This window comes from Ursus americanus, chromosome 17 (assembly GCF_024610735.1).
Source record: "Ursus americanus isolate L20-20 chromosome 17, mUrsAme1.1.p, whole genome shotgun sequence".
Lineage (NCBI taxonomy): Eukaryota > Metazoa > Chordata > Mammalia > Carnivora > Ursidae > Ursus > Ursus americanus.
The window spans coordinates 5,424,471-5,448,995 of record NC_142143.1 but is presented as its reverse complement, the minus strand read 5'-3'; the positions used below and the strand labels follow the sequence as shown (position 1 = coordinate 5,448,995).

General features: G+C 46.5%; 1 protein-coding gene and 1 long non-coding RNA gene across 2 annotated transcripts in view; one reads left to right on the top strand and one right to left on the bottom strand.

Annotated features, from left to right (window-relative positions):
* EFCAB6 (EF-hand calcium binding domain 6) overlaps positions 1 to 20,986 on the bottom strand; it is a 234,412-nt gene extending 213,426 nt beyond the window's left edge. The window contains exons 1-4 of the mRNA XM_045779957.2: positions 20,923 to 20,986; positions 19,553 to 19,744; positions 13,612 to 13,718; positions 2,594 to 2,742 (exon numbers count right to left, since the gene is read on the bottom strand). Coding sequence (XP_045635913.1) covers positions 2,594 to 2,742; positions 13,612 to 13,682 — 220 coding nt within the window. The 5' untranslated portion in view covers positions 13,683 to 13,718; positions 19,553 to 19,744; positions 20,923 to 20,986. The remainder of the gene's footprint in view (positions 1 to 2,593; positions 2,743 to 13,611; positions 13,719 to 19,552; positions 19,745 to 20,922) is intronic.
* Positions 20,987 to 21,183: 197 nt separating this feature from the next.
* Positions 21,184 to 22,381, top strand: LOC148108620 (uncharacterized). The gene is made up of 3 exons (XR_015727226.1): positions 21,184 to 21,310; positions 21,616 to 21,695; positions 22,198 to 22,381. It is a non-coding gene; the product is annotated as an uncharacterized LOC148108620 (long non-coding RNA).
* Positions 22,382 to 24,525: the final 2,144 nt, after the last annotated feature.

Genomic DNA, 24,525 nt, shown 5'->3' with positions numbered 1-24,525 from the left:
TCTTTTTTAAAATTGCAAGACAAATGAAATGAGAAAAGGTGACCTAATCAAGAGCAAAAAACAGTCAGAAGATCCAGAGACAGAACAGATGGAGAAATGACCACGTATTGAAGGCGAGAATGGAAAACCCGTTCAAGACATTACAGGAGAACTTGACAACACGCTGCATGTACGGGGGATTTCGGCAGAGAAAAGGAAACTGTTTTTGAAAGCACACGGCAAAGCTAGAAATTAAAAATACAGTATCAGAAGTGAAAAGCTCATTTGATCTGCGTAACAGCAGACTGTACGTGATAGAAGAAAAGCCTAGTGAACAGAAAGTCAGGTCAACAGAAATTCTTCCAATTTGAACATAAAGCAAAAAACATTTTAAAAGGAAACAGGGTGTCTCACATCTGTGGTTTACCCTGTGAGCCGTGCTTAATACGTGAGTTACACAAATACGTCACCTCCACGTACACACGCGTGCATGAGAGAGACCAGCCACACACTTCGCCGTGACCATCTTCGGAGAGACAAATGGTGCTAGCAGACTTTTAATTTAAACAAGAAAAAACAAGTCAGTATTGAGAATCACCATCAGTAAAAATCGAAGGCAAATGACAAAAGGGAAAAACAGACGCTGGACAGCACGTAAGGCAGATGAAGGATTAGTATCTTCCCTACAGAGAGAGCTCCTACAGATTTCTGGAAAGACCCACTGCAGGTAAATGGGCAAAGGATATCAGTGGGCAGCTCCCAAAAGACAGACAGAAAGCTGACAAACGGAGGACCAAAGTTACCTTTACTATTAAAGAAAGGCAAATGGAATCACAACAGAATATTGCCTTTGCACGTCAAATGGAGAAGATGTAAAAGAGAATATTCTGTGTTGGGATACTGAGAGACAAACACTGTCAACTGTTACTTGTGGGGATGCGCAGGCCCAAACTTCTCAAGGGCAACGCGGTGGGGCTCACCCAGAGCCTCAGCGGAAATGCCCTTGGATCCAGCAATCTCACTTCTCCCCCGACTTCTCCGTAGGAGCACAAGGTCAACTGAGACGTGTCCGAAGTACGCAGTAACTGCAGAGCTGCGGAACGGTGTTGGAAGCTGCTAGCTGACCCCCACTATCCATTCTCCCCTCCTCCCTTAGAACCCGAGACCCTGAGATCTGGGGAGAGAGTCAGCCATCCGAAGGTCTGTATTTCCAGGCTCCCCGGTAGATGCCTGGGACCGTGTGATTCAAGTCTTGCCCAGTGAGGAGGCGCAACGTCCAGGATGACTGGACTAGAATGCCTTCCCCCCTCACAAGGCAGAATTCAGCGTATCCTTGCCTTTGTCCCCGCTGAGGCCTCCTGGCGCCCCAGGGTGTGCCCCCACCATGAGGGCTGCGCACGCGCTTCTGTTCGGTAACATCTGTCTCACGCAACTGAAATTCTTTATCCCCCTCTCAGACTGTGAGCGCCTCTGGGACAGGCCCTCTACTGGACCCACCTCTTTGTCCTCAGTACCTATGACAGTTCTTGTCACATATGGGGCTCAGAAAATGTTCAGGAAAGAAGGCAGGGAGGGAGGGCGGGAGGGACGAAATGACATATACTTTGGGGAAATCATTATGTTAAATCTTATTGTTTTAAAACTCAGAGATGCAAATGAGTTTAAAACTTATATCCACACAAAAACCTGTATGAAAATGTTTACTGCAGTTTCATTCATGATTGCCAAGACGTGAGAACAACCAGGACGTCTTTCAGTAGTGAAGAGATACATGAGAATATCATTCAGGGATTAAAAAGTGGACTAGGATATCATGAAAAGACAGGAAGGAGCCTCAAGTGCACACTGCTAAGGGAAAGAAGCCCATCTGAAAAGGCTACATACTGGATGACTCCAACCCTAGGACATTCTGGAAGGGCAAAACTATGGAGACAGTAAGAACAGTGGTTGCCCAGGCTAGGGGCAGGGAGGGAGGAACAGGTGGGACGCGGGGGATTTTTAGGGCAGTAAACTGATTCTGTGTGATACCATAATGCTGCATACATGTCCTTAAATGTGTATCAAAACCCAGAGAACGTACAACACTAAGAATGAACTCTGCTGTAGCCTGCAGACTTTAGTTAATGACAATGGATCAGTAATGGCTCATCCCCGTAACAAAGGCACCTGACTAATAATGCAAGATATTAATAACGAAGGACACTGGGGGTGGGGAGTGAAGGGGTGTACGGGAACTCTCTGCACTTCAGTTCCATTTCTCTGTTACCCTAAAACTGCTCCAAAAAAATTATCTACTAATTAAGAAAAACTAAGTGAGGAGGTACAGAAGACAACACAGTAGTTAAATCCACGGATTTTGGAATCACACTGTCTGGGTTCAAATCCTGGCCCTGCCTCTTCAAAACTGTGTAACTTTTGGACAGGTGGTTTAATCAACGTCTGGCTCAGTCTCCCCATACAGAATGCAGGGACAGTAATAGAATTTACTTCGCGGCTCTATTGCAATGTGGTTAAAAGGGATGCGAAGTTTAGTACAGAGTCCGGTGCCTACTAAACATACCGAAGTGATATCTACCGTATCTACTGTTAGTGTTTTTTCTTCATGAATACTCACCCGAAGAGGAAGGTCTAAACATATTTTGGAAACTGCTCCTTGAATACACTCTACATGGTGAAGAGTGAGGTCTTAAATTCACGAACTTTCGGGTGTGAGGATACGAAGTATGCCAATCTGGTACATTCGCCATTTTGTACATTAAATCCCTGTGACATAAAAGAAAACAGATTACGTTATCTTCAAGCACACATTACAAAGCTGGCCAACCTCCTATCTATTCCTTTTCTGAAAGGACAGCCAGAGACTCCAAAAGTGCTAGTCATGACCTTCTTGCCAATGTTTCAATAACTCTTCTTAAAATGAAGACAAAATCATGATTTTAGGCTCGTTTTTAGCAGATCCAATAATTTTCAAAAATGGGAAAATAAGGAAGCTCTCAGATAGGAAAATTCATCTGCGTCTTGACTACCGCTAACTCATTTCTTTGGTGGGCAGTAAGGGTGGAAAGTTTGGATTCTCTATGCTCTCACTGCATATCCATCACCGTCAGAGGCACAGCAGGAGACAAGAGTACCAAAAACAGTGCAGTAAGGACCTCTGAAAAGCCTCTCCTCCATGAAAGGAATAAGAAAACTGGCAAAAATTATCAGAACCAACTTTCTCAGAACTCTGGAAATTAACCAAAGTTTTGCAGCAATCTAGGGAGCCCTTATCCATGAAATATGGCAGAATCTCAGTATGCCACTCCAAGTTCTGTGGCATTTCAACATCCCCTGTCCCCACCTGCCCCTGCCCCCAAATCAGTAGTAGCCTTGAAACCAAAAGCCTGCAATTTCAGCAAAAACCCCGTAGTCTACCCGTCACTGGGAAGGGCAGAATGGGGTTGGAGCTCCTTCAAGGCCCGTTACCAGAAACTGTCAAAAGGCGTTTGTTGAAAAAAATTAGACGCGACTGTTGCCTAAACTTCTAGATGCCTGAGGCAGTAGATCATAGATGGAGCAAATAATAGACTAACCAAAAACCTTCAAGGGCAATCTGGGGAATGAGATGTCCACAGGGGCTTTGGGAAGCCCCCACATGTTCTTCGGAATCTAGAAAGCCACTAAACACGCGGAGGGCTGTGAGCGTGCCCAAGGGCTGTGGGCTTGTTCAGGAAAGAACTAAGCAGGCCCTACACTCTCACCTACGGCTGACCTTGCAGCTCTGCACAAGCAGGAAGTGAAGCCTAAGGAAGGGTTGGAAAGTGACTGGCAGAGGACTGAAGGAAGCTCCGACACACACAAAGAGCCCCTCAGCAAAGCCTGGAAGACTGTTTGCAGGCATTTAATCTCTGTCCAGTCATGAGCTGACCACTCAACTAACCATCCACAACAAAACATACAGGCTTTACAAAGTCAGTTTAGAAAAGTCAGTAAACAAAACCCAAAACATAAAAAGTGGAAAGAATATGATTTCAAAAATTGCCACGTTATTTAAAGTGTCTAGTTTCTAACAAAGAATTTATGAGACATGCCCCCCCAGAAAGAAAGAAAGAAAGAAAGAAAGAAAGAAAGAAAGAAAGAAAGAAGGAAAGAAAGAAAGAAAGAAAGAAAGAAAGAAAGAAAGAAAGAAAGAAAGAAAGAAAAAAAGAAAGAAAGACCCATACATACTTACCTTTAGAAACCATGCAAGCAAGAAAAGAGTGGGGTAAAATATTTAAAGTGTAGAAAGAAAAAAAAATCCACCAACTTAGAATTCTATATCCAGCAAAATTTTCCTTCAAAAGTAAAAGGCAAATAAATACTTCCTTAGACAAACAAAAACTGAGGGAATGTGTCACCAGCAAGACTGGTTTAAAAAACAAAAAGTTACAGAAAAAAAGAAGAATGCTATAGGTTAGAAATGCAAATTTACATAAAGAACAGAAGAGTATTAAAGAATAAATGAAGGTAACATAAACACATACACACCTCAATACATGTGAAGCAAAAACCAATAAAACTGAAAGGAGAAACACACACTTGAATGATAACATCTGAAGACTTTAATGTCCACTTTTAAAAGTAGATAGGGGTGCCTGGGTGGCACAGCGGTTAAGCGTTTGCCTTCTGCTCCAGGCGTGATCCCCGCGTTATGGGATCGAGCCCCACATCAGGCTCTTCCTCTATGAGCCTGCTTCTTCCTCTCCCACTCCCCCTGCTTGTGTTCCCTCTCTCGCTGGCTGTCTCTCTCTCTGTCAAATAAATAAATAAAATCTTTAAAAAAAATAAAAATTAAAAAAATAAAAAATAAATAAAAGTAGCTAGAACAAGTATACAGATCAACAAGGAAACAGAGGACCTGCACAACACCATTAACCAATTAGACCTAACAGGCATCTAAAGAACACCTCACCCAACAACGGTAGAATATACATTCTTCTCAAGGGCACATGGGACATTCTTCAGGATCATATGTTAAGACATAAAACAAGTCCTGATAAATTTTAAAATATTTAAATAATCAAAGTATGTTCTCTAACCACACTGGAATGAAATTAGAAATGCATCACAGAAAGAAATTGAGTAATTCACAAATATTGTTAAATTAAATAGCACACTTTTAACTAGCCCCAACGATGGGGGGGGAGGGGAATCACAAGTGAAATTAGCAAATACTTTTGGATGGATGAAAACAAAGGCACACTTGCCAAAAATTAGGGAATGTAGTGCTTAAAGGGGAATTTATAGCTGTAAATGCCTATAGTGGTTTTAAAAAGAAGAAAACTCAAATTAATAACTTAATCTTCTTCCCTAAGAAACTAGAAAAATAAGGGTAAACTAATCCCAACTAAACAGAGTAAAGGAAATAATAAAGATCAGAACAGAAATAAATGAAATTGAGAAAACCAAAAAAATGAAGAGGTAGTTCTTTGAAAAGATCAGCAAACTGACACATTTTTACCTAGATTGTCTAAGAAAAAAATGAGAAATATTCAATGTATTAAAATCAGGAATGAAAGAAAGAATATTACTACTGACCTCGCAAAAACAAAAGGGATAAGGGAATACTACAAACAATCATAAGCCCACAAATTAGCTAATCTACACAAAATTGAAAAATTCTTAGAAAGATACAAGCTACTGAAACTGACTGAAGAAGAGACAGAAAATCCGAGTAGACCTACAGCAGGTAAAGAGATATAACTAGAAGTCAAAAACTTCCTGCAAGAAAAGCCCAGGAACAGATGGGCTCACTGGTTAAGTTCTACCCAACATTTAACGAAGAATAAGTAAAACCAATCAATCCTTCACAAACTCTTCCAAAAAAACAGAATAAGAGGGAACACTTCCCAGCACATTCTATGAGGCTAGTATTACCAAATCCAGACAAAGACATCGGAAAAAAAGAAAGCTAAAGACCAATATTCCTTATGAATATAGGAAAAATCTTCAACAAAATACTTGCAAACAGAATCCAACAACATGTAAAAGAATGAGATGTCATGACCAGGTAAGATTATTCCAGGAACTCAAGGGTATTTGAACATACAGAAATCAATCACTGTGATACACCACATTAATACAATCAAGAAAAAACATGACCGTCTCGATAGATGCAGAAAAAGCATTTCACAGAACCTTATACTGTTTCACGATAAACACACTCAACAAGCTAGGAATAGAAGGGAACTTCCTTGACCCAACGAAGGGCATTAATGAAAAACCAACAGTCAGTATCATACGGAATGGTAAAAGAAGAAAAGCTGCAAGCCTTCCCCCTAAAATCAGGAACAACCCAAGGATGTCTGCTCTCATCACTTCATTCAACATCGTACTGAAGGTTCTAGCAGAGCAATTAGGTAAGAAAATAAAAAAAGAGGCATCCGGCTCTAGCTCTACAAGGAAGTTTTAGAGAAGAGAAGAAATCTTCTCTACTAGACTTCAGGTTTAAATGCAAGTGCATAATTATTTAATATTCAAAAATAGATGGATGTGCCTGGCGCTATTTCAGTATAAAGAATCAAACTAGGCAATAGCTTTAAAGCCCTAGATTTTAAGAATCTCAAGTTTACAGAGTTAAAGAAATGAACCAGAAGTTTTTTGGTTTTTTTTTTTTTATGTGTAAGAAATACACACTGGCTGGTGCTCTGGTCTACCTCTCTTTGGGCAGTCCCTGAGTGCCTGGCATGGTATTGGTCTAGACCTGTCTCATTTGCACAGGTCCTTGTGGGCAGGGACCATACCAGGGCTGAAACCATGTAAGGCTGACAGCGGAGTCCCACCCATATCTTCCTTCAACTAGGTAAGTTTAACTGAAACCTAGAATCATAGCATGGGTGAATTTCTAAAAGAACATGGCTTGGTATGTGTTCATAGTCAAAATACATTTATTGAGCTTCCTTCTAGAAGTTTGGGGGTCAATGAACAAAACTGGCAAAATCGTGGACCACATGGGCCTTATATTCTAGTACTGGAAGACAAACAATAATTAGGTAAATAATACAAATGAATAAGTACTGTGAAGATAAATGGAGCAGAGGAAGAGAACAGATGACACTGAGCACAGATGAGAGACCAGGAAGGGAACAATGCCATTAAGAGGACAAAGAGGCAACAGCAGGCCAGATGGAGGAAAACCGAGTGGGCTCCTGTGACAATCAGGCTCTCTCCGAGAGTGATATGTGAAGCCACTGGAGGGTTATATACAGAGGAGAGAGGTATGTACAGGGCTATGATCTGCCTTTGCATTTAAAGGATTCTTCTGGCTCTATGTCAAGAATAGACTTAAAGGGGCAGGGGAGGAAACAGGGGGACCAACTGTAAGTGCACTGATGAAATGATGTATGCGAGAGAAGATGGTGGCCTGGACCAAGGTGGTTTCAGTGAAAGTGTTGGGAAATGTCAGATTCTAAATATGTTCTGAAGGCAGGGTCAATTGGATTTTCTTACAGATTTGATTTGGCATGCAAGAGAAAGGCTGGAGGAAGTGGTCATTGACTGAGATGGGCGAGACCCAGGCAGGACAGTTTGGAGGGGGAGATCAAGAGTTCCGTTCTGCACGTGTTGAGTTGGAGATGCCTGTTAGATCTCCCCGGGGGGTACTGAATAGGCAGCTGAGTGGATAAGCCAGAGCTCTGGGAAGAGACTGGGGCTGAAGATCCAAGTGTGGGGACTGACCGCATATAATGGATATAAGGCACAGTGAGGTCAGCCCTCATTGTAAAAAGAGAAAACACGCCAGAGCTGAGCTTTGGGGTACTCCAACCTTCAGAGTTCAGGGAGATGAGGAGGAACTAACAAAAGATGAAAGAGAGCAGCCAGTGAGAAAGGAGCAAATGAGGAGACTGTAGCGTCCTGGAAACTGAGTGAGGAACAGGTTTCAGGAGGGAGAGACAGTGTGTGTCAAATGCTACAGTGATCAGCACGGAAGATAAGGACCAAGAATCGCTTTGGATCAAGCCAGGCGGGCGGTACTGATAACCCCAACAGGTGCCACACTGGTGGAACTGGGCAGTTGCGGGAGCCTAAGTGAGTCCCACATAAACTCAGAGGGAAAGAATCTCTGCTGTAAAGCAGAGAAATGGCGTGGTACCAGGGGCAGGATGGGGGTCAAGGAAGAAATGTCTTTAAGACAGGAGAATCGGGAGCACGAGTGAACACTTCTGGTAGCGAATCTTCACTAGGCAAAGAATAATGGAGCAGGACAGAAAGAAGCTGCCGGTTCCATGGGTTCACCAGTGGAGAAAGGATCTCATCTCCTGGACGAGCCTTTTTTAGGAGCACAGTCAGTTCATGGCTCGTGACAAAGGAGAAGGCGGTGGACACAGATGTGGTGACAAGCGGGTAGGGCAGTTCCCTGGGGCTCGCGTCTGTTTCCTCCGTGAAATAGGAAGTCGGGCCATCAGCAGCAAGCGAGGACGGGAGAGGCATCCAGGATTCAGGAGAGAGGACAAGAGGCGAAAAGTCGTCTAGAAGAGAAGGCCAGGGGAGGGTGGGAGAAGCAGGATGACCAGCAGGGAGCTATAAGAGCCCATCCGAGGTCCACGGGCATGAACTCAAGAGCCAGGCCCGGGGTGGTGAAGCATCGGATCTAACTGGGGGCAGGGTTTTGAAAAGCGACTGCGATACAGGAAGGGGTGAGTGTGTGCTGGAAGACGGGATGCCACGTGCGCACCTTGCTCCAAAAGGAGCCCCGAGCATGATGGGAATTCTCGGTATCACTGAAATACTTGGACGGGCCAGATGAAGTAAAGAGACCAGAAACTCAGCTCATGAAGAATTTTTAAGAAGAAAAAAAAAAAATGACTCTAATTCAATGAGCACTTATTGGGGACTAACTCGGAGCCAGGAAATGGGCTTAAGATTCATGAAAACCAGGGGCGCCTGGGTGGCACAGCAGTTAAGCGTCTGCCTTCGGCTCAGGGCATGATCCCGGTGTTCTGGGATCGAGCCCCACGTCAGGCTCCTCCGCTATGAGCCTGCTTCTTCCTCTCCCACTCCCCCTGCTTGTGTTCCCTCTCTCGCTGGCTGTCTCTATCTCTATCGAATAAATAAAATCTTTAAAAAAAAAAAAAAGATTCATGAAAACCTGGCACTGAAGCCTCCTCACGCCCAAGCACGTACTGCGCTTCCCGCCGCGCCGGTGGGGAGCCGGAGCCTCGGAGCGGGCCAGCAAAGGGCCCGGGACCGTGCGGCTGCGAAGCCCAGAGCCGGGTCCGGGAGGAGAGCTCGTCCCAGGTATCAAGTTCATTCGGTCGCCACGACCAAGGCCTCCCTGTTGCTTTTCACACAATCCCTAGCGAGCACCTTGCAGGAGGTGGCATGTCTCCGGCTCCCCGAGCTGCCTGGGTGGTCAGGAGCGCTCGGCCCTGCCTCACCCCGCTCTGCGAGCACGTGGGGAGGACCCGCTGTAACTGCATCCCTCGTTGTGGTGATCGCTGATGCAAATAACTGCTTGCTTTATTTTATCCATAAATTCCCTTCCTAATAACAATAAGGCATGCCGGGGCTTTGGCCTCGTGCCTTATTACACCACCTGAGGAGTGAGATAATCACCCAGAAATGTACTGCCTGTTGTGCATTTTATTACTTGAATACAAAGTGATTCAATTCAAGAAACACTTAGTTGAAGACAGCATGAAAAAAAAGTAATAATCATATGAAAAGTAATTCTTCCTAATGCTACTGAGCACACGGCAGGGAATAATCCTCTTCCAGCGGGAGAATGGTCTGGATGACCTGTTGGGTCTTCTCCACTTCTAATTTCTACCAATTGCAGGATCATAGAAGCCAGTGAGACTTCACTTACAGTGTGAACATTCCAGAGAGCCGGATCCAGGTAGTTCTGACAATGGAGCCTATTTGGCGTTCGACCTGAACACGCACAGTATCGACATTTTCTAAGCAACTATCTTCTCGGCGGTTCGCTCATTCTTCGGCAAACGCGGCAGGCTACGCGCAGGCGAGGGTGGAGGGACGGAAGGAGAAGTATGAACCGCCCGACCTCCAGCAGCTCACTGTCTAACTCAGGATTTTCGGAAAATGCCACATGTTTCAGGTACTGGAAAAGGCATCCGCACTGCGCGGACAACGACACTGAGGTAGCAGGTGGAAACAAACACAGTGACTTCCCGTCCCCGAGGGGCTGAGAATGTGAACTAATCACTCTCTCTGGGGTTCAGGAATTTTCCCAAGAACTGCCACCCTCAGTTCACCTCAAGGGGGAAAGAGCCGGTCCATCTGTAGATTCCTCATGCAGAAATAACATGTTTTTTTATTGTTACTAATACCATTATTTTAAAACGCATTTCCTTTCCACCTTTCAAAATTAGTTTTCAAAGGCTGTTGAAGCAGACACACAGCTATGTATGCAGCTTTAAAAGAGTGGTTCTCAAAGTGTGGTCCCTGAACCAGCACTATCGGCATCCCGCAGGACCTTTCTACAAACGCATTTTTTCAGGCCCCACCCAGAACAACCGGTCAGAACCTCTGGGGGTGGGGGCCCAGCCCTGTGTGTGTTAGCAAGCTGAGAGTATTTTAGGAGACCCTGGAGTTGATGTACAAGTCTATAGTTTTTGAAGGAGCCTCTGTAAAGTTTCCTGCTTATTATCAAAATGAAGTAAAAGACCACAAATGTTGGGGCGCCTGGGTGGCACAGAGGTTGGGCGTCTGCCTTCGGCTCAGGGCGTGATCCCGGCGTTCTGGGATCCAGCCCCACATCAGGCTCCTCCGCTATGAGCCTGCTTCTTCCTCTCCCACTCGCCCTGCTTGTGTTCCCTCTCTCGCTGGCTGTCTCTCTGTCAAATAAATAAAATCTTTAAAAAAAAAAAAAAGACCACAAATGTTACACGGAAGCAATTCTGGTAGATTCACCTAGCAAGAACTGAGCGTCTATTTTGCTGACCATCAGTTAATCATCAACCTTGTGATGACCTTGTGAGTCAGATACCATAATCCATATTTTTAGAGGTGGCGAAATTAAACCAGAGAGAAAAGCCAAACTCACTCGTGAGGCCCAGACTTGAACTCTGCTGAATTCAATGCTAGGCTTTTTGCCCAGTTGTGCCAGGGGTATGTGTGTGTGTGTGTGTGTGTGTGTGCATGCATGCACGCACTTGCACAGGTGATGAGTGACTTGTGCACCTTCCCACGTAAACAAACACATGAGAACAATGAAGCGTTCTTCGTTGTTCACCTGTCAACACTCAGGAAGGGGTACCTTGTATTTGCCAATCTAACAATTCTGCAACGTACTCAAAAGAACATGGAGAAAAGTAAAAGCAAATCATCTACATAATCATCTAATCAAATATTAGGATTCCAGGGCTTACGCCGCCTCCCCCATCCCAGCCTCATACTCCCCTCGATATCCTAGACTCGGCTGGCAACCCCTCGTCTACGGTTCTAAACATAGGGATTATAAGAATGCAAGCTGATTTACAAATATATTCCAAATGATAGGGTATCGTAAAAAACAATTTAGCCAGTCAACTGAATTCAATTTAGCAGAAAAATCCATGGTTATAAAGTGACCTGCCTCCAGGGCCTTCCGCCCCACGTGTCTGAGCCACAGGCTTCCTCCACCAAGGTTCTCCCCTACTCACGCTCTCCCCACATCCTCACACAGGCTCTCACCTTCCTCCCAAACCTCACTTTAACCACTACGTTCTCTAGCAGCATAAATTCCAAGCCTACCCCCGCAACACACACATATTACAAGACACACCCACACAAACTCAGAAATCAGATTCGAAATCTAACACAGACCTCTCAACATTAATATGCTTTAATGGAGTAGTATAAATAATGATTATAAATATATGGAAACATACAAATGTGTTTAGGACGACGTTAAGAGAAAAAGTACGGTGGGGTAGACACTATGAACACAACGATGTAGAAATGTGTTTTCACATGCGGACAGGGTCTACAAGATGTGACAAAAAAAGCTATGTGGCGTGGGGGAGCAGCGATCTCTTTTATTTTAAATGCTCTTTAATAAACGTCTCCCAGCATGTTGGAAAGAACATGCGTACTGGGCCCCCAGGCAGCTCATGGCCTAGCTCCTGCTTTCTCACTCTCCTTTCCTGGCCTCCCACGGCCCGGGGGTCTCTCTCCCCACCCAGTGAACTCCTGTCACCTGCGGATCCGGGTGTGACCATCACCTCCTCGGAGAGGTCTCCCGGATCACCCCATCTGCGTGCTTCTCTGTGGCCTCTCATCACAGCTAGGCCTTTCCTGGCACCGCTCTCCCCACAACTGGGAGTCACACTTGAGTTTGGGAAATGACAACCTGGATTACAGACTCCATGAAATAAAATGGGGCTTTTATCCCTCTGAACCCCCAGCCCCAGAGTACCCGGCACATAACTGGAAGTGTTTCTCTGATTCATGAATGAAGGATTTTCACAGCCCTGTCATTCAACTGCATTATCCTCCCTACACACACACACACACACACACACACACACACACACACGTCCCTCTACTTCTGGATCCCATTTAGGGTCATCTCCCTCTTTCCCGCCTCCCAGTGCAGAAGTCTCAGCATCACCCCTGGATTTCTCACTCTTAGTCCCTCCCCTGCGAACCAGTGACCAGTGTCAGAAAGGTCTCAGTTAACACCCAAGCCCCTTGTAATTGTCCCATGTCTGTCTTCCCCATTAGATGATTAACGTCATGACACCAGGGGCCACATCTGATTATGGTGGTTAAGTTATGGTCAGTTAAGTTTAACTGACCGAGTTCGTGGTTTTGTGATAACTTCTATCAGCGGGAACACAGATCCTAAGGAAAACGCTTACACCATTTTGTTCGTAATGTGCTTTCTCAATCCCGGACACAAAAATCTCATTTCAGAAAGTGTCGCAGAAATTCACTCTTACCTAATGACCGTTCTCAGACTCACCACCACACCTACCACGATGACAGATACGGCAACAGACAACAGACAAACAAGTTGTGTCAGAAGAACTGACTGCACGTCGGCTGTCAGACAGCTGTTCCCATCTCAAAAACGGTTTCACTGGCAGCCTTTTAAAATGTACGAGCTGGAAACCATTACGCTCTCTCCTCCAGCTCCTGAGAGCAGACAAGGAGCGTTTAACACATCCTATTTATAGTGCATTCAGCCGAGCAAGTCCTAGGATGCTGGCAAGAGAAAGTCGCGATGCTTTCCCGCTGGAGTTCAGCAAGAGAAAGTTTTGCCGCTGCTGCCACCTATGGGGGGAACCGAGCATGTTCCCAGGAAAAGCGGCACCGCTGGCCCCCCACGGTGAAACAGGCCCCGCGGTTTTCTGATGTCCCCAGACATGTCGGGTATCTGTCATCACGTTGAGCCCCGAACTAAGGCCATTCAATTTTAAAATGTATATGCTGATACTTGTGGATACGATAAATATGTAAGTTCCTAGACCATGTTGGCCCCCAAATCAGCATTTAGCACGGGCTTGCTGCATGAACGACACAAAGCAGATGGAAGCGATAGCAGGATCAGGATCAGCCTGTAGAGCACCTTCTCTCCAGGGAGGCCCGACGCCTGGCGCGGTAGGCGAACTCGCCACCTCCGGCCCGGCCAGCCGATGCGGGCGCTCGGGAGACAGCTAAGCGGCTCACCTGGCCTTGGTGCTGCAGGATTTGGTGCTGTTGACTAGGGCCGCCGGCGTTTTGGTGCTATTTCGTTTCATTTCCTTCAAAATTAACTACTTCTGAATTCGTGGATTCTGAAAAATAAGAGAGCAATGAGTTAGCACAGATTGGCAGGCAGATTTTCTTATTTACCTTATCAAGCTGCAAGAATGGAGCCTGCGGGTCTGCAAAATAATGAAGCGATTTTGCGAAAGCTACTCAAGCGTTGTGTCAAACCCTCAGGCACGGGCTCGTGGGGGCGCAGTCAGTGAAGCAGCTGCCTTCGGCTCAGGTCATGATCCCGGGGTCCTGGGACTGAGTCCGCATCAGGCTCCCTGCTCAGTGGGAAGCCTGCTTCTCCCTCTCCCTCTGCTGCTCCCCCTGCTCATGCTCTCTCGTGTGTGTGTGTGTGTGTGTGTGTGTGTGTACGCTCCCCTCTGTTAAATAAATAAAATAAAATCTTCAAAAAAACAAAAAACCACAAAACCTCAGGCAAGTGCTCTACATGAACTCATACTAACTTGTAGGTTTCCCAGGGGAGCAATCTAATGTCAACACAATATTAGCACCACTCATCTGTCCGTATCTAGATCACACACACACACCCCACAATCACACACGTAACCCTACTGTGGTCCCCTCCAGTCTCCTCACATCAGCCAGAATCATTACATTAAAATGCTGATGTCCTCATGTTACTTCCTTGCTTTAAAAACACCAACGGCTTCCTAGTGCCCTGAGAATTAAAACCAAAGTCCTTAATGGCATCACAAGGCCGTGCAGGACAGCTCTTGCCTGCTTCTCCACCCGTCTCCCTCCTCCAGTTCCCTGAGCCTCAGCCACAGTGACCCTTGGCCGTCCCTCTGATGTGGCCTTCCTACACGGAAGCTCTGTGTTTGAGTGCGGTAGCCCCCCACCCCCGCCCCTAGACCACTCATCCTTCTCTTCGGTCTCTCTAATGGACTCCTCCTCCTTGCCAAGATCAGTGGTTCTCAAACTCGAGTGTCCGTCAGAACCACCCGGAGGGCTTGTTAGGAACAGATCACTGGACTCCAGCTCCACATCCCAATCCTAGATCTCGATCTTGGGGAAGGTGGGGCCTGAGAACTTGCCTTGCTGGAAAGTTCCCAAGGGAGGCTGCTGCCGCTGCCCAAAACCAAAGCCACAGATACCAGTTCCAATGACACTTGCTCGGGGAGCCTCCTTTGGCGCCCCCACTCGAGGCCGTGCCCCCCCTTACACACTTCCACAACGACCTCTGCTGTCCTTCATAGTCCTTAGCCCAGTCTGTAATGACTTACCTGCATGAGTATTCAGTTAATGCCTGTCTCCGTAGACTTTACGTTCCAAAAAAGCAAGGGCTAAGTTAATTTATGTCATCGGTATACCTCCAGATCCTGGGCCAGGGACTAGCAGTCAGGAGTGTTCAAACTCACTGAGTGAATGACTGAATTTGCTTCCACTCCTGAACGCTGGTAAGTCAAGGCAGAAACCCTTGCCTTCAACTCTGGCCTCCAGCTCTCTTTCTGAGCAGTTGGCAAGGACTGTCAATTTACTTGGAAAACACTCTTTAATCTATTCCCTGCCCCCCTCCACCCCTAACATCACGGGTGCATTCACTCTCACTTATCTGCATTACAGGAATAGCCCCGCACGTGGAAGGTCCCAGCTGCACCCTCTAACCCATGGTCCCGCGTTGCCACGATGTCTCTTTCTAATGCACAGATATAGTTGTGTTACTCCCTGGCTTAAAAACATGCCGTGCAGAACTACATATGTGTTAGAATCTCCCAGAACGATGTGCCGAGAGAAGAAAATGAGCTCATGTCCGACTAGTGAGACCTGAATCCAGTCAGTGCTTTAGTTACTGTCCCCACGGCCTCATCCTGATTCCAATTCCTGTACTACGGTTATTCTGTGCGATGTTATCACGGGGCACAGAGGAACTTTCTTTCTGTACTGATTCGGCAACATTTTTGTGAGTTGAAAATGATTTAAGTTTAAAATAAAGAAAAAAAAATGCAAGACTTCTCCAGAGCATCCAGACTGACGTCCAACCCCTAAATGTGGGGGATAAGGTCATTGATTCCGATCATTAGAAACCTGGCCCCAAGCGACCACCAGCTACCAGCACTCCACGCGGCCTGTATTTTCACACAGCCCTCCACAGGGGCCATGTCCTTCCCCACCTCTGAGCTCTCGTTCATGCTTTTGCTAGGATTTCCTTCCACCTCTCCTGCCTGCAAGTCGACTCTCAAGACGGAAGGCGCAATCCCTCCTTCGTGAGGCCTTCCTTGCTATCTTCCTTAACCGAAACTAATCGTGCTTTTATGGAGAATTTGGTCCATAGTTTTGTATCGCTGGTTGGCCGGTTGTTTTACTTAATAAAGAAAAGGACAAAAAGGTCAAAGGTACTGTAATTCCGTTCCTTTGCTGTGGGACCGGGTGGGACACAAAGTACAAAGTGAAACTATTAGCACCTCCCAGGCCATTGCTCTAGCCCTACTTCTGTGTTCACTCTGATTTTCTGCTTCCAGACCTTCTGTTGGCTGTTTATCTGTGGGCCCTGCTGGTTGATGAGCCCCTCCAGTGAAGGAATGGGCTGATGTCACCCCCTCACACTCGGCGCCTACCACACAGCCTGGAACACAGTGAGCTTTGTTCTCGATGGACCACAGCAGACAACACCTAATACTGTGAGGGCAAGACGGCCGGGCTAATCTTACCCTTGATTCTGGAAGCTAAGCAGTGCCCTGGGCATGAGCAGGGCACTGACAAGTTCTGAAGGTCATCTCTGGCTTCATGCCACCCGCAGTGTAGGCTCTCCAAATAAAGAGAACTCTGAGACACTCATTAATGACTTCAGGGGCGCCTGGCTGGCTCTGTGGGTGGAGCGTGTGCCTCTTGATCTCGGGGTGGTGGGTTCAAGCCCCACACTGGGTGTAGACATGACTTCAAAATAAAATCTTAACCAAAAAATTACTTCAGAACTTGGTGAGGCAGAAATTAAGAAGGCTCATAAAACCAATGCCCCCACAGGAGCACCAAGTCACAGACCATCCATCACACTTCTTAGCCACAGGCAAACGCAATCAGACGGCTATTTCACGGATACATTTGTTCATCTGCCAGATAAGTATTAATGTCCAGTGTTTAACAGATGCTATTTATATCAGAATCATAACAAAAGTGCCATCCATCTGCCTTGGCACCCAGAGAAAACATAATTCAACATGAGAGTAAGAAATGTGTGCAGCCAAACAGAAATGGCATCAGAAGCAAAAATTGTTGGAACTGGTACCATGGGGTTGGGGGGAGAGATTGTCACTTGGAAAAAGTTGCGAGCAACACAAAAGATTTTGGCAGTTAAATCCGAATACTTGAGAAAAATCTTTCTCCTCGTCTAATCTGATATCATATGGATGTTTTATCATATTTTGGGACACATGCCCTACGAAGTTCCCTTTTTAGCCTTCCACACGCCCCCTCAGTCATTTACTGAGCATCTGCACTTGTGGACAATGGAAAAAACAGAGAGTTTAGAGTCAAGAAGACTTGGGGTCAAATTGGTTCCACCATCTACCATCCAACTTGCAAGTTAATTAACCTCCCCTGACCCGGTTTCCTCATTTGCAAAATGGAAATAACATCTCTCTTTGAAGCAAGTATTCTTAACCTGGAATCTAGGGACAGGGTCCACGTGTGTGCTTTTGTAGATCTTCAAACCCTCTGAGAGTCAAGGCAAAAGTGTTGTGAAATGATTTTTCTAGAGGGAGGATGTATTTGTTTTCACCAGCTTCTCAAAGGGCTAGCGAACCACAAGTGGTTAAGGGCCCGGCTGTCCGGGTTGTGGAAGGTCACGGATAACGCATCTATAGCACCAGACAGGGTAGCCTGTGCTCTGTCTGGTAGCTGCTGTCGTTGTTCAGGTCCTGCAACGTACAGAACATGAATCAGAGGCGCAGGAGCGGGGTGGACGGTTAACGGTTAAGTAAGTGGTGAAAACCACCAATGAGGGCAAACCAAAGTCAGTCCAGAATAAAACCCAGCCATAGAAGGTGACAGGGTGGAGGCACCGAGAGTATCAGGACAGTGAGAGGACCGTCACTGGGTGGCATACAGCAAGTGCTCAATGAGTAACTGTTAAGTAAATGAGCAAACAAATGACTGGAACTGACCCAGGGGACAGGACAACAGCATTTACAAAGTCCCAGGGGCAAAACAAAACTGAGACGGTGTTACTGAAAAAGGTTACCATTCCGAGCTCTTCCATTTCAACTACTCCATGCAAATGTCGTACTTCGTCCACATTCTCTCCCTCACTGGTGAGAACGCTGAGCCTGCACCTTAGCCATTTGGTAGTAATCAAGCCCTGCCCAGGCTTTGTGATAAACACCTATATGTTAGAAAGGCTTTAGTTTTCCAGAAGAATTAAAATGCTTTATTTGTCTGGGGGCGCCTGGGCGGGTCAGTCACTTAAGTGTCTGACTCTCTTTTTTTTTTTTTAAAGATTTTATTTATTTATTTGACAGAGTTAGAGACAGCCAGCGAGAGAGGGAACACAAGCAGGGGGAGTGGGAGAGGAAGATGCAGGCTCATAGCGGAGGAGCCTGATGTGGGGCTCGATCCCATAACGCCAGGATCACGCCCTGAGCCGAAGGCAGACGCTTAACCGCTGTGCCACCCAGGCGCCCCTAAGTGTCTGACTCTTGATTTAGGCTCAGGTCAGGATCTTGGGGTCGTGAAATCAAGCCTCACATTGGGCTCTCTGCTCAGTGCAGAGTCTGCTTGTCCCTCTCCATCCCCTCATTTGGTCTAGCTCTCTCTCTTCAATAAATAAATAAAATCTTTTTTAAAAAAATGTTTTATTGTGTGGACAAAATAAATTCAATTGCCCTCTCTCTCTGATTTTTTTTTTCTTGAGTTAACAAGGAGCTCACAACGAAATCTGCAGTCCAACTGAATTAACCATTATGGACAATCTGAGTATCTTCTCCCCACCCTGATGTTACTTTCCTATTCTATTTGTAGTCTTCATGATCCTGATTAACACGTGTTTATTTTACCATATTATATGTATTCTTATGAATCATCTCCAAGCCTTAGAGGACTTCGGGCACAGATAGAGATTTGAGGGGCTAGAGCACGAGGCAAGAACTCAAAGGTTCTACCGCCAGGCGATCCTGGGTTAGAAGGCGCACTCCATCATTTCTCTGCTTGGAAGGCCCTTCACTTCCCTCAGTCCCTTTTGCTGCATCTCCAAAACGGGGAAAGGAACTGTTCCTTTTTGGAAGCAGGTGGTGAGGACTAAAGTTAAACATGGATGCGGGGCCCTGGGCTGTGCTTGGAACACAGTAAGTGCTCGGTGAGTACTAGCCAGGAGTCTTACTGGTCACCGTAGGTCTCGTAGCAGAAACAGAAGTCATAAAACTGCAGACAAAGAGATGCAGAGAAGAAAGACCACCAAGGCACCCAAAACAACATAAACCAAGAAAGAGACACTAAAAGGTCAAAACCAAGAGACAAAGAGGTAGAACATGGGTTCTTCAGTACTAGAAGCAGAACGAATTCATACGCTCTCTCTATTCACAGACTTTTCTCAAACATATCCCTTTCCTTTAGAGTTCCTCTTCCAAATGGTATGGTATCCTGGATAGCACTTTGCTGAAGATGTATTAATATTTAAGAGTTACAAGAACCCAATCTCCAGGATGGTGCAAACCTACGTCTAAATATACTTCACACAAAGGTCAGCTCACTTGTGGTATTTGAGGGAAAAGAGCCAGCACTAGAGTCTTGCCTCTCTCACATTTTCTCACGTGCACTGTACAGCTGACTGGACCATCCTGGCAGGCGAAGGAGCCATCCAGGAAGATCTTCGGGGACGCTCAGCAGCTGCTAACCTCCAACGTTCACTCTCCATACACACCTCCAAAGAAGCCGTATTACAGCAATTGTTGGGTCAACAGCCAGTGGCCTCCCAGTGGCTTCCTGTGCTGGGCGGGCACCAGCCCACTGAACATCCTTCTGGAGCTGGTTCTGTCTCCATGTGCCAGTCAGCTGCAGGAGTCACAGCATGGGCGCTGAAGAGATCTCCATGCATGGGGGACCAGGTGGACGGCTGCAAAAGGGCAGGAAAAGGCCAAAATTGGAGAGCAAATTTAGTCTCAAGGAAGCACTTCTTGACAAACTTCTGCAAGCACCTCCCATGAGCCAAGCACCAAACAGAAGGTGGAGGGAAAAGGAAAGCACAAATCACTACGATAGTCCCTGTGCCCTAAAGAAGCTTGCAATAGGTTGAGGGGGAGGTCAATATTCCCAGGTAATCCAAGGGGCCATGCCTGTTCCACTTTTGAATGCCCCCCAACTTAGCCAAGTAAATGTTTATTGAATTGAAAACAATGGATAAAAGACAGAGTTGAAGGTACTACGGTGTATGAGAGTCAAGTTCACTTACAGCATTTCTGAAAGTCCACCCATTTAGGGGCACATACGACTCAAGACACATTAAATTGTTCTTTTTGAGAGAGAAGTAAGAATCCTCTTAACAGGGACAAGGTGTTCTGAGAGGCAAAGATTTTTAGAAGGGAAGGAAAGGAGAAGAGAAGAAGGAAAGGACAGGAGTGCCTTAGCCAATGATCTTAAGTATGCTCTGAGCAAAATACATTTCACAAAGTGCTTTCCAGACAAAACTTCTGAGGGAGGCAAGGATAACTGTGTGTGGTCTGAGGACAAAGAATATTCTAGAAAGACCAGAGATTTTTTTTAACAGGTGACACAAGTGCCAGGTTTGAATTCTGGTTTTGCAAACTCCTAGCTATGTGGGTTTGGACAATCCCCGTCATGCCTTAGGGTTCGAGTCCTGTCTACAACGGGGAGGTAATGATCCCCGGGACCGCTGTGGGGACCAATGAAATAAGGGACACGAAACATTCTGTAAACTGGAGTGAGCGAAGGCACCGCCACACACTTCCGTGTGACCTCCACAGATCCTGGGAGGAAGAGGTCACCACCTTCCACCTCGTGGTCTGTCTTCCCCAAATATGGCGTCAGCCCATGGGACGGGGACCGCATTACCAACCATAGTAGCGCCAGAGCCTACGACGGTGGCTGACACACGTGCGGAAGGGATAAGCGAGTCAGCGGCCCAATGGCACGTTTGACGGCGGGAGGCTCCGTGTCCCGGGGGTGAGCAGCAGCCTTCTCCGGGCTGTGGGACCCTCGGAGCCGCCCGCCCCAACCCTCCTCTTGCCCTCGGCTAGCGCGCGGGGTCGGGACGCCAAGGCCGCGCCTCCTTACCCGAGCCCCCTTCTCGCTTCTTCACCTCGCGGGGCCACCGCAGAGCGCGCGGACCCCTCTCCACTTGGCCACAGAAGCCCAGCCCACTCGCCGTCTCTAGGACGCTGTTGCCCGAGCAACGACGACACTCGCTGACTGGAGGAGGGGTCTGCGCACCTAGCAAGAAGAGAGGCTTCGATTGGCTAAATTGGTAAGTGGAGGGGCGTGACCAGGCGTGCCCGGCGCACCGCCCCCGGGGGGGAACTTCCGCCGGAAGCCTGTGCCCGGGGCGCGGGAACCTTCGGAGTACCTTGGCGAGGACGTTATGGAAGCGGCTCTCTGTGACGTGGCCTTCGCGCTAGGGGGCAGTCGGACTGGTCCCTCGGAACCGCGTCGAAGCGCGTGCCCTGTGAGAAGCAGACAGCCCGGCCTGTAAAAGCCAAGCATAGCGGCGCGGGGCCTGGGGTCGGGATGGAGGGAAGAATGTGGGTACAGCGCGCAACACGCGCTGCGGCCTTCCTAAGAGTAGCGCTTGCCGCGCTGGTGGCTCTTGCGACAATGCGCGTGCCTGGTTGTGCCCTGCCGGCCCCCAGGAGACCGAGAGCCGCCGGGAGGCGGGACGAACTTCCTCCCCCCTCTCCCCGCCTCACTGCACCCTCAACCTCCAGGGACCGCGCTCTGTGGACAGTCGCCCTGATTATTCCCATTTTACAGAGAGGAAGCCGAGGCTCAGAGAGGGTCTTCTTTCCCAGAACACACAGCTAGTCGCTGGCAGAACGGGAGTTAGAACCCAGGTAGGCAAGTCGCTGCTCTCCGTTAAGGGGGGAAGTGAGCAGGGAGGCAGCCTTGCTGAGGAATCCTCTGCACGTTTCCGGAAGCAGAGAAGCCTATGATCTGTGGTCCCACTTGGCCACCTGACTGCACATCCCTGGGAAGCTGGTCTTCCCTCTCACTGAGGGGTACGGAGTATCTTCGCTCTGCCTGGACCTCCCACACCCGGGCGCCCGGCCTCACCTCCAGCCTGTAGGCGTGGAGCGCAGCGTTGTCTCGCAACCCCTTAGACGCCCGTCTCTTCTGCTGCTCTTGTTCCAAAGGAGGCCAGCCTGTCCATTTGTGTCCTAAATCCCACCCCCTTTGGCCTTCTCTGGGACTTCACTGCCTAGGGCAGCCAGTGCTCAAAGTGTGCCCTGGGAGCCCCTGGGGATCCTGAGACCCTTTGAGGGAGTCCATAATTGTCAAAACTATTTTTATAGTCATGAGAAAATGTGACTTGCCTTTTCACTCTTATTTTCTCAGGAGTGTGCAATAGGGTTTTCCAGAAACTACGTGATGTGTGTCATTGCAACAGATTGAGTGCAAATGAAGATGGAAGAATCCAGCTGTCCTCTATTAAGTCAGACATTAAAGAGATTTACAAAAATATAAAACTGCCTCTCTTTTCACTAAATGTTTTGTTTTGGAAAGCATAATTTTTCATAAAAATGTTAATATGTTACGGGTTTATTAGTATTTTAAATGAATTAGCAAACAAATATTTAAAATTTTTATCTGTTTTGCTTTCTGATACATTAAATATTGATAGAACTCACAAAAACCAAAGCTCTTTGGGATCCTCTATGCTTTTCAAGAGTGCGGATAGATCCTAAGGCCGAAAAATTTGGTCCTGACATCAAAAGGGCTTAGGTCATTGCCTCTCTCCCATTAGGGCGAACAGTTTCATTCCATCTCTCTCTCCCTTTCTCCCTCCCCCCACCTCTTTCCCTTATAAAATATGCTCTAATATCTCCTATCTTTAAAAAAAGAAGGTGGGGGCACCTGGGTGGCTCAGTCGGTTAAGCGTCTGACCCTTGATCTCAGTAGCCTACTTAAAAAAAAGAAAAAGATTCTCTTCTAGTTTCCACCTCATTTCTCTGCTCCCCTTTACCCCACTTTTCTGTAGAATTGTCTGTACCTGCCCTCTCTCAGTTACCATTCACTCTTAATTGGTCTTACCAGAGGCAGAACCCCATTACTCCCTGGTTTTCATGAATATTTCATCTGTACCTGACTTTGCCTCACTTGGCCTCTCAGTAGCATTCAGCCCAGTTGATTCATCACCCTTCTACCTGAAACACGCTTCTCTGAAGCCATACAACCCTAGATCTCATCCTAAATCACCAGCTACTCAGTTGTCAGACCCCACTGCTGATTTTCCCCCTCTGCATGGCCTTTGGACCTCAGGGTCCCTCTGGCTCTGACCTAGGTGGTGCTCTTATCCCTAGCCTTGACCCCTCTGTGGTGTGTACAGGAGACTGGGCATCAGCCATCCACATAGCCCTTGATCTCCGACTTCCCTCAGTCTGTCAATAAATGGCACCACTCAAACCAGGAAACCTTGTCCATTTATAATTATTGCCTCATCTCCCACATCTAGTCCTTCAGCAAGTCCTCTTGGTTCCAATGCCAGAATATGTACACTGTGATCTCATTCATTTCATCCTCTCCAGCCTCACCCACACTACTCTGCCTTCTGAGGAGAAAATGTGGACAAGTTTGTTAATTGTACTGAAGTTTTCCATTTTTCTACCAGTTTTTGTTGTTGCTGTTTGTGCTTTCAGATTCCAACACAGATGATGCTAAAAATTGCATTAAGTGTAGGTCTGCCGGCAACAAATTAATTCAGTTCTTATTTATCTGGAAGTGTGTTTATTCACCTTCACTTTTGAAAGATCGTTTTCCTGATTATAGATCTCTCAGTTTGCAATGATTTCTGTTCAACATCTTAAAGACACCATTTAGTTTTATCCTGGTTTCCATCATTTCTGCTGTGAAGTCTTCTGTGTCCTTGTGCTCTTTTGAAAGTCATGCGTCTTGCTTTTCTCCAGGAGTCAAGATGTGTCTAGGTGTAGTTTTCTTTGTCTTTGTCCTGCTTGGGTTTCACAGCAAATCTGGAATGTGTGTCTTAATGTCTTTCATCAGGTTTGGAAAATTCTCAGCCAGTATCTCTTCAGATACGGCTCTGCCCCATTTTCTCTTCTCCTTCTGGGACTGTGAGCCACAGTACCTACTCACACAGCACCAGGACGATTGTTTTTAAAATTATATTCTGTGACTCATTGTAATCTCCAGGATTATCTCGCTATTGTTTTTTAAAGTACGCTTTAGAAAGCCTATCTAAAATAACATCTAATGTGCCCTACACCAAAAATGCAATGACATAGCCTAGGAATGGACTAAATCTGTGTTCAATTTTTTTCTCTCTCTCCAATTCCATCAGATGTCCACTTGTTCAAAACCAGCATAGTCGAGGCAATGCGTTGTTTAAAATCAAGTAACTGAAATGATAAGCTGCTACATGAGAGCCTTTTAAGGATTCTGATTTTCAGTAACACTCTTCTGAGGTCAAATTATAAGTGAAAAGTCCTGATAGTTGCTGTGTGAGCAAACACATATTTAGTAGGGACTTAAATGTCTTTGAACTGATCTGAACTCAGTAGGTGAAGCATACAATTGGGACAACATCGCCAGGAATTGGGAAACTCAAAATCCTCGTTTATTTCCTTGAACACAAGGATGATTTTTTTCATGTATTTAAATGACTGATTAGATCAATCTGACATGATGTTTTGTCAAGTAATTCTCTTT